Raw genomic sequence first — 10,434 nt, 5'->3', positions numbered from 1 at the left:
TGTGTGGCTGCTCTAACCTGTTAACATGGATGTTATTAAAAAAAAAACCCGACAGGCTCCGTGATGCAGACACGCTGCTGAGGTAGGCAGCGTGTCCCCAGCCTAAGGGTTGTAAAGGAGGCCTGCTGAAGTATCACAAGTGTTTGGTCAGTTAGTATGACAATTTTTACAGACTGTAATCGTCTCTAGATGATGATCCTCAGACTTTTCCTCTAGTGTCCCCAGCAGGTACACTTTTTGGGCTTTTAGTGAAACACCTTGACAACTACTGGATGAATTTCCATTAAATCTGGTACAGATATCCATGGTGACATACCTGCACTTTGTGTTTAGTGTTAATCAGGAATTTTAATTTCACCCTTTGAACCGTAAGAATTATGCATTTTTGACATTTTTCACACTTAGCCGTGCGAGCAGCATGGCTCTAGGAATGGGAAAGTTGGTTTGCTGGCCGATCTGACCACCACTTTGGTCTAGGATGAAAGTCAAATTTTGCACAGACTTTCATGGTCCCCAGATGATAAATCTTAATGACTTTGTTGATCCTCTGACTCCTCTGACCATCAGACAAATGACGTCCTCTAATTGGGATAAAATAAGGATCAATAGGTAGGGTGGTACATTTTGTATATCATTTTTTCAGGCATACCAAATGTTAGAGGACTGTTGTACTGACACTTTTCATCAAGACCTTTTGCCTCTCTTGAGAGGTTTTTGTAAGTGTTTGAGTCACTGTGGCCATCCCACACAGTGAAACACAACAATGCAAAAACCTTTTCCACAGTGTAGCCGTCACACCCTTTTCTGCAATACACAGTTGTGTTTTTGAAATTCAAATAATTCAAAATCCAAATAATTTTGGAACAGTGATCACCATTGTAAGTACTTTTTTTTGTTGTTTTTATGAATTCACATTGTTAATTCGCAGGTATAGTAATTTCATTTTGAATACTTAACATATAATGTATGTTAAGTATGTTAAACTTTATTTGTGTGCTTCTTTGCAATGTCAGCAAAGACAAAATACTGAATATGTGAGGTTTTGTTATGTGCTATAGTATACTATCATATGCAGTATCGTATGGCAGCCACTTTTAACTGACTATTAATAAGAGCTAAGTTTTTTTGCCCTCCGAATTTGAATATGTAAAGACTGTTTAAAGTGAATATGAACAGCTCAGTAACAGGGAAATTATATTGAAGTAAATATATCAAATGTTACATGCATACATAGAGAATATTGGAAACACATCTCAGCATAATGAAATATTACACCATTACTGTTGTTTAATAAATTACCACAGTAATTTATTCAACGAGTTAAATGAGGTCACAAATAAATTAACATTATTGCATCATATTAAATTGATTAACATTTCCAATTACTATGTTGTATATGCTAACTCAGTTTAGTCAATGGAGAGTCTGGTTTTTGTTATGGTGTGTAACACTGTGCTGTAACTCCAGCCACTATAATAATAATCACAGTGACTCAAGCACTTACAAAAACCTTGCACTCCTCAAGGAGACCACACAGTTTCTCTGTGTGGATGGACGAAGCTTTCTGTTGAAAAGGTTCAGATAAAGGAGATAGAGTTTGTTTAACAAAATGAAGAAATAGACAATATTAATTCTCCATAGGTTTATTTATTTTATTTTGAGCAGATATGAGTCCATCCGTCTGTAATGATCCAGCTTCTATTGAAAGAGTGAAATCCAATTATGATCACAATATCTGAACATTCTGTATCATTTTATAGCATCAAACAGCAAAAGGGAATGGTGTCTGTGTGGTCATTAAAATTAGTATTGTTATTAGTATCAGCATTAATAATAATTATTAAAACATTAGCATCATTAGTATTATTTCATGAGAGGGCCCATAGATGCTGATTTTTTTGCCTCAGTGGGAGATGAATCACAGTCTTGATAAATGTTTTGCAATTTATTAATGAGATTCCTCTTCTGATGCTGGTGACCTCAGACAAATCTCACCACCGAAATTAAGCGTTTTGAAGATTGACTCCTCACGAACATTTGCACTGAAGAAAAGTACTGTTGCACTGACCTCTGTGGGCTGAGAGGTTCACCGCACTGTACTGCTGTACTTCACAGAGTGTGGGTAGTGCACCTAGAAGCCTGGAGATGGAAGCAAAGCAGCATCATAAAGTTTGCCTTCACTTGCTGAATTAAACCTGGAAGGCAGTCCAGCCACTTATACCTGAAAGTTGAGGATTTAAAGTTGAGATTTATTGCTGCTGTATTGCTCCTGCTGATTGTTTTGTGAGTATTAGTCTGCGATGCGCTTCAGGATGTTACTGGGATGGGTTTCTGTCCCAAAAATGTGACTGGGATTACTCAGATAAAGGAAATTATTGAATGAATGAGTGAACAGGTTATTTTATTTTATTGACAAGTTCTATAAATCTGCTTGAAAAATAGAGAGTTCATCCGATTGATATTGATTGATATCTGCTTGATATTATTCTCAAGAACATATTTTTTGGATGTTAAATGATCATAATGTGAAAAAGGTTAATTATTTTGTTAATTAAGCAATTGCAGCAATTGTTATTATTATTATTTCTATAGAGAGTGAATAGAATAAATGTGTTCAATTAGTTTAGATGAAGTAGGTTGTCAATCAGTCCCTTGTAGTTTAAATTGTACAAAACTCATTTCACATGCACATTAAAAGTAACCAACCATATATACAGTATTGGTAAGTCATGTATGAATTTTTACACAGGCAGAAAAAAAAATAAATATCAGATTGACCTTTCAAAATTACTAAAAATGGCTAATTTTAGCAGCAATAAAGGGTACAGTTATTATAATGAAATATATGTTTAGTGAACAAATAACTGAAATTATGATGATGAATGATGATATAGGGAACGTGCCAAATGCAACATCTTTGTAATACACCGTTCTTCTATATGTTCGTGATCCTATTACTGTCCTTAAATGCAACTGCTTTTTGTTCACTGCTGTATCTTCCTTCGGTTTGCAAATACAATGTCAACGTTTTTTCCATTTTTTGAGCACCATTTTGAGGTTAATTGGCCACCAGATAATTGTCATCAAAATGTACCGCGTTAATCGGCTCATATGTTCGCCACAAAACGGGCAAAAGACCGCTTGACTGCCGTCCATCATGGGTCGCCATGAACTCCTTATCACTTCCGGTTGTACTCGACAGTTGGTACATTCCCTTTCCGGTTGAAAAAGTTACTTGTAAATTTGTTTCGGCCGCTTGTAAAAGTGTTTTGTCACTTGTAAATTTGTCTCGGCGTTTGTAAAAGTGTTTCACGTCTTGTAAATTTGTTTTCTCAAATGTAAATTTGTCTCCAGCTTTGTAAAAGTGTTTCTCGTATTGTAAAATTGTTTTGCACCTCCCGGCCACCGTAGGACGGACATGGATGTAAACTGCAACTTGACTTGCGAGGCAGCAATTTTATCACTGCCTTTTTCCATCGCATACTTACTTGGTAGAGGGATGTCTAGAAAAATGTTAACATTAATTTGATGGCAGCGGACACAGCAAAAACTGTAAAGTGTACTCATGTAAGTTGGCCATGATTCACATACTGACATAACCTGGTTGGAGTGGTTTGAATGAACTCAGTCTGCTCAGTGGTGCCCCTGCAGACCATATAATGTGTGGAACTACATGCATTGTAAGTGAGTGAGTGAGAGAGAGCGCTTTGAAGATTGCATGACATGCTGGTCATAACAGTAATAACAGCGACAGTGATGATCATTAGAATGACAAGATTCATTGATCGATTAAAAAAAAAAAAAAATGTTGCTTATCTTTTTCACCTCCCACATTTGTTTCCTTTTAAACTGATGTGGTTATGAAGGAGATGTAGATAAGATAAATCTTTATTTCCCAGGTTAAGCTGGTTATGCTCTTTTCAGCACCGCACTACTACACATTCAGTTCATCATGTGTTCGGCTGGGAGCTGCTCAGTACAACACAGCTTTCTACTGTTGATCGCTGGGAAGTTTGTGGTCGAGTACTTTGAGTGGTGCCTCAACAGTAGTTGTAGAGACAGAATAGTTCTCTTATATGTGAGGATGTTAAGTTGTTGCTTGTCCCTGGTCTATATTGACACACTGACGGGGTCAAGCAAGGACCCAGATGGAGGGGGTCTTGGCATAAGTGGATGGGAGAATATGGAGGTGTTAGACAGGGAGACGCTCTCAGGCAGCCTGCTGGACATGGTGCCCTGCTTCCATGTTGCCAGTCCCCTGGCACTTAGACTGGCAACAGCATGCTATGACTCCATCCCAGCAACAGCGTCACAGATTTGGGCTGGCTGCCATGGGGTCCCCAGCCAATCAGCACACACACAGTGCCAGATCACTCCAGAAGTAGCCAATAGTAGGCCTGGATGTGCTTACTGTCATCCCTCCCAGATGTGAATTCCTTTAAACCCACAAGGTACACAAATGCAGACACAGACATGCAGCTCTAAGTCAAAGGCAGAGTGTGCACCCATTTACAGTGACTGTGTGTGCGTGTGTGTGTGCGTGCGTGTGTGCGTGCGTGTATGTTTGGAGAGGTGAAGGGATATAAAAACAGTGTGTGTTTGTAACTGTATATCATACCATTTACTAAGTCCTGTTCAGACCTGTCAGCATTTTCAAATGACTACAACACTAGAGTTTCAAAAAGGGTGTTAATCACTACTGCTGCATGTGGAGCTTTGTCTCACTCTTGTGGACAATCTGAATATTACAGGGGTGTTGGTATTGCGTGTACGAAGCAAATCCCTGGAGGATTCATCGTTTCATGTCAATATGTGTTATTATTGAGGTAAATCATTAAAAGCTTGGTTTTGTGTATTTGTATCTTTATTTTTCTAAATGCAAGAATAAGATAAGATAAACCTTTACTCGTCCCACATTGGGGAAATTTGCAAATTTGCAGCAGCAAATTGCATCCTTCTACCAAGTGATAGAATATTTGTTAATTACATTGGTATTTGAGTCATAATGAATTAAATTCATTTAATGCATTCAGTTTATTTATTGTTGTCTCAGCTCCTCTTCCACTCAGGCATTACATACATGTCACACCAAATATATAGCTCAAACATAAACAACATAAGAAATGAATATAGTTATGAACCAATTCCATGACATAAAACAAAAGAAATGTCAAAAATAATAAAAGAAAATGAATTCATTTGACTTTAAAACTAGTAAGGCCATGTGCCATCAAAAGTCCACATTTGGATCAGAAGATGGGAGCGTCATCATTTAGTCTAAAATGAGAAAACATGGGGAATGGGTCAGGATCTGGTTACATTTTCATAATATTAATATTCAAGAATAGTAACAACAGTAAACATGGCAGAGATATCAACACCATGTCGATGATGTGAAAAACTGTACTGAAAGTTTAGTTTAAAATACAAAACTACTACAGCTGCAGTGTCTTACCTTAATGATGGTAGCCAACACACCATAGATGATGGAGATGAGGAAAAAAAGGAGGAAAGCGACAGCCATATACCAGCTTCCCACCTCTATGTCTTCATCAACATCAGCGTGCATGATGTCATAGAAGAAAGTACAGCCCTCCGTGATGTCTGTGAAAGAATTAAAAAGAGATTTAAGAGTTAACCATTACATTGACTTGTTTATAGTGGAAGAGGGATCGCAAAGAGATATTAAGAATCAATTCTTTATTATGCAAGGAAGACGTGGATGCAGGGACGAAGCAGCACCTGGTTTGGATATATTCAGGGATAGGATGGTGTTTGCATGTTTCACCCTGCAGGTGAGGACTGCCCCTGGTAACCAGTTGACGTGGGACAGGCGAAGGCGGCTTTGGATGCTGAACTTTCCGTTTGGGTCTACGTGGGGTTTACTAGTGTTGTAGTCCGACAGTTCCTTGATGTCGTTAAGAAACCAAGTGATGTTTATGGATGCTGGGCTGAAGCCAAACACCAGGCACACGAGCTCACCAGAGCCCTGCAGCAAGGTGGCTGTAGTTTTGCTCGGGGTCACCGTGGCTGGAGGAAATAAAAGACATAAAAGTCATAAAATACTTTTTTTTTTAAATGAATTTGGATCACGGGAATGACGGAAAAAATAAAAGATGCAATTCTACTAAATGCTCATTCTCAGCTCACCAAACCCATCCTTTACAGTGCTTTTAAAAGGTGTTTCAGATGATTCATGTCTGACAACACAAGAATACGTTGACTCCTTGATCATAGTTGTGGATATGTTTAGTCTGCTGCTCATCGAATAAGTGCTGCTCCCTGTGTATTTCCACGCAGGACTGTTGGTGTAGTGAGTTGAAAGTCTCTGGCCACTCTCCTCCCAATATACGATAATGTTTGAAGGGAAAAATCCAGAAACTAGGCAAACAAGTGTGGAGATGTCTGACGTAGACAGCTCAGAGGCAGTTGGTTGTATTATCTTCACCGCTGGTGGATACATGTCTTGAGAAAAACACAAAATGAAGACAAAAGTAAATAAAGGTTTATAGTTTGGCTACTTCAATCTCATCATTTTCACACAAGCAGCACAAACATCTGGAGATATAATATATATACACACATTTATATATATATTATATTGTCAATGGCAAGTTTCAGTATTGAAACTATATAACACTCTGCAGAATCAAATTTGATTCAAATCCATCCTTTTTATCTATAACACTACCTCTGCTTTTGCTTATATGGTCCTCGAAGCCCTGGTTAGAACATCGGTGCTTCCCCTCACAGGACACAGGCTTATATGCATGCCAATCCTCTGCTGACACATTGAGGAAGCTCCGCATAGTGTATGTGCCATTTCTGTGATTCACTGGTGGCTCCGTGTGGACTTTCTGAGAATATTTGTTCCCATCTACTTTCCAGTTGATGGAGAAATCAGTAAGAGAAGGGCCAGCAAGAAGACAGGTGATTGTCACATGTTCCTTGTTTGGAAGCTCCTGGAGCGGCTGTCGCTGAACATACACGGCAGCTACCTGAGATGATGCTGGAGTTACTGAAAAAAAGAACATGACATTAAAGGGTCAGGAAATGCACTTATCAAGTTATAATTATGTGTAGTGTTGTCACCATTCTCCAAATCCACGATTATGTTACACCCCGTGGTTTGAGAAAATGTATCAGATACTTTAGGGATGATTTAGAACAGCAACAATGCATTACGATAATTATGGATTATGGCCTCATTTTACCTGAGCAGAGGCTGATGTCTTTTGTTTTACTCATAGACCTGTCCAACAGTTGACAAGTGAAAGTCTCCCCTGCTTTCCATTTTTCCTGAGAGATCTGAAGTGTACTGGTTACTGCCACACGTCCATCTGCACTGATGCTGATGTCATTAATTGATGGAGGTGTTTGCTCAGACCATTTAATTTGAGGGTTGAAGCCCCATCCAGAGCACAAGAGTTGCTTTGGTGCTGACTCTTCACTGGGGACCAGAAGGAGCTCCACTGATGGGTCCGCTAAATATGATGTCAACCAATAAAATAAAGGAATGAATCATGTAATCAGTCACATTATTAATTAATATAAATGTCCATGTACTGACAGTAATAAATCAGCAGCTGCTAAAGAGAAAACAGTAACAACTCTTACCAAAAATATTGCCAGTGGAGTTTGACTTGAATTTGCCAGTGAAGCCTTGATTCACTTCGCAGGTGAAAGTTTTGTCTCTGCTCCACTTATCATTGGGGACAGAGAAGTGTCTACTGATTGAATGGGGGCCTGGGGTTTCAGGAAGATCCACAAACAGTTTTCCAGAGATGTCTGTCCCGTCTGCCTGAAAGGTGACATAGAGATCGCTGGAGGAGAGTTGTGTGACGTAACACTCCAGCGCAGCAGCGTCCCCCTTCAGCAAACCTGAGAGAGATCTCCTGATCTCAACCAACGGAGCTGTAACTGCAGGTCCTGCATGATACAGACAGAAAAACAAGCAAATGTCTCTCTCATCTTTCTCTCTGACAGTATACTTGATTTCCATGTTGTACAGTGGTCTTACCTGCGACATTCACGGTTCTCTCAGCGGGCATTGAGAAGCACTTATGAACAGCTTTACATGTTATAAGCTTGATTTTTTCCCATTTGCTTGAGGAAACGGTCACTTCACTGATTATATGAGTTTCGTTCCGAGTCACTGTTCCATCTGCTGTGACTTTATCCATCTCCCAGATCACCTTGGCATCAAAAACCGTGCTGATTGAACATGTAGCTTTCACCGCAGACGTTGCCATCATTACTGTTTTAAAGCTGGGAACCTCCACATGAATGGAAGGAGGGGCTCTTGCATAGACTGCAGAAAAAGACATGTTTGACCATTAGTATTACTTTATTTAAAGCATGTGTCAGATACTTTAGGGATGATTTAGAACAGCAACAATGCATTACGATAATTATGGATTATGGCCTCATTTTACCTGAGCAGAGGCTGATGTCTTTTGTTTTACTCATAGACCTGTCCAACAGTTGACAAGTGAAAGTCTCCCCTGCTTTCCATTTTTCCTGAGGGATCTGAAGTGTACTGGTTACTGCCACACGTCCATCTGCACTGATGCTGATGTCATTAGTTGATGGAGGTGTTTGCTCAGACCATTTAATTTGAGGGTTGAAGCCCCATCCAGAGCACAAGAGTTGCTTTGGTGCTGACTCTTCACTGGGGACCAGAAGGAGCTCCACTGATGGGTCCGCTAAATATGATGTCAACCAATAAAATAAAGGAATGAATCATGTAATCAGTCACATTATTAATTAATATAAATGTCCATGTACTGACAGTAATAAATCAGCAGCTGCTAAAGAGAAAACAGGAACAACTCTTACCAAAAATATTGCCAGTGGAGTTTGACTTGAATTTGCCAGTGAAGCCTTGATTCACTTTGCAGGTGAAAGTTTTGTCTCTGCTCCACTTATCATTGGGGACAGAGAAGTGTCTACTGATTGAATGGGGGCCTGGGGTTTCAGGAAGATCCACAAACAGTTTTCCAGAGATGTCTGTCCCGTCTGCCTGAAAGGTGACATAGAGATCGCTGGAGGAGAGTTGTGTGACGTAACACTCCAGCGCAGCAGCGTCCCCCTTCAGCAAACCTGAGAGAGATCTCCTGATCTCAACCAACGGAGCTGTAACTGCAGGTCCTGCATGATACAGACAGAAAAACAAGCAAATGTCTCTCTCATCTTTCTCTCTGACAGTATATTTGATTTCCATGTTGTACAGTGGTCTTACCTGCGACATTCACGGTTCTCTCAGCGGGCATTGAGAAGCACTTATGAACAGCTTTACATGTTATAAGCTTGATTTTTTCCCATTTGCTTGAGGAAACTGTCACTTCACTGATTATATGAGTTTCGTTCCGAGTCACTGTTCCATCTGCTGTGACTTTATCCATCTCCCAGATCACCTTGGCATCAAAAACCGTGCTGATTGAACATGTAGCTTTCACCGCAGACGTTGCCATCATTACTGTTTTAAAGCTGGGAACCTCCACATGAATGGAAGGAGGGGCTCTTGCATAGACTGCAGAAAAAGACATGTTTGACCATTAGTATTACTTTATTTAAAGCATGTGTCAGATACTTTAGGGATGATTTAGAACAGCAACAATGCATTACGATAATTATGGATTATGGCCTCATTTTACCTGAGCAGAGGCTGATGTCTTTTGTTTTACTCATAGACCTGTCCAACAGTTGACAAGTGAAAGTCTCCCCTGCTTTCCATTTTTCCTGAGGGATCTGAAGTGTACTGGTTACTGCCACACGTCCATCTGCACTGATGCTGATGTCATTAGTTGATGGAGGTGTTTGCTCAGACCATTTAATTTGAGGGTTGAAGCCCCATCCAGAGCACAAGAGTTGCTTTGGTGCTGACTCTTCACTGGGGACCAGAAGGAGCTCCACTGATGGGTCCGCTAAATATGATGTCAACCAATAAAATAAAGGAATGAATCATGTAATCAGTCACATTATTAATTAATATAAATGTCCATGTACTGACAGTAATAAATCAGCAGCTGCTAAAGAGAAAACAGGAACAACTCTTACCAAAAATATTGCCAGTGGAGTTTGACTTGAATTTGCCAGTGAAGCCTTGATTCACTTTGCAGGTGAAAGTTTTGTCTCTGCTCCACTTATCATTGGGGACAGAGAAGTGTCTACTGATTGAATGGGGGCCTGGGGTTTCAGGAAGATCCACAAACAGTTTTCCAGAGATGTCTGTCCCGTCTGCCTGAAAGGTGACATAGAGATCGCTGGAGGAGAGTTGTGTGACGTAACACTCCAGCGCAGCAGCGTCCCCCTTCAGCAAACCTGAGAGAGATCTCCTGATCTCAACCAACGGAGCTGTAACTGCAGGTCCTGCATGATACAGACAGAAAAACAAGCAAATGTCTCTCTCATCTTTCTCTCTGACAGTATATT

The 10,434-nt window shown here is 40.0% G+C and overlaps 1 protein-coding gene across 1 annotated transcript in view; it reads right to left on the bottom strand.

The window, feature by feature from the left end:
* Window positions 1–5,015: 5,015 nt before the first annotated feature.
* LOC139216820 (uncharacterized) overlaps window positions 5,016–10,434 on the bottom strand; it is a 48,249-nt gene continuing 42,830 nt past the window's right edge. Inside the window, exons 7-19 of the mRNA XM_070848049.1 lie at window positions 10,060–10,371; window positions 9,657–9,926; window positions 9,242–9,532; window positions 8,839–9,150; window positions 8,436–8,705; window positions 8,021–8,311; window positions 7,618–7,929; window positions 7,215–7,484; window positions 6,692–7,018; window positions 6,151–6,465; window positions 5,743–6,030; window positions 5,456–5,604; window positions 5,016–5,277 (exon numbers count right to left, since the gene is read on the bottom strand). Coding sequence (XP_070704150.1) covers window positions 5,269–5,277; window positions 5,456–5,604; window positions 5,743–6,030; window positions 6,151–6,465; window positions 6,692–7,018; window positions 7,215–7,484; window positions 7,618–7,929; window positions 8,021–8,311; window positions 8,436–8,705; window positions 8,839–9,150; window positions 9,242–9,532; window positions 9,657–9,926; window positions 10,060–10,371 — 3,416 coding nt within the window. The 3' untranslated portion in view covers window positions 5,016–5,268. The remainder of the gene's footprint in view (window positions 5,278–5,455; window positions 5,605–5,742; window positions 6,031–6,150; window positions 6,466–6,691; window positions 7,019–7,214; window positions 7,485–7,617; window positions 7,930–8,020; window positions 8,312–8,435; window positions 8,706–8,838; window positions 9,151–9,241; window positions 9,533–9,656; window positions 9,927–10,059; window positions 10,372–10,434) is intronic.

Source organism: Pempheris klunzingeri, chromosome 17 (genome assembly GCF_042242105.1).
Source record: "Pempheris klunzingeri isolate RE-2024b chromosome 17, fPemKlu1.hap1, whole genome shotgun sequence".
Taxonomy (NCBI): domain Eukaryota; kingdom Metazoa; phylum Chordata; class Actinopteri; order Acropomatiformes; family Pempheridae; genus Pempheris; species Pempheris klunzingeri.
This window is presented reverse-complemented; position numbering and strand designations above follow the sequence as displayed.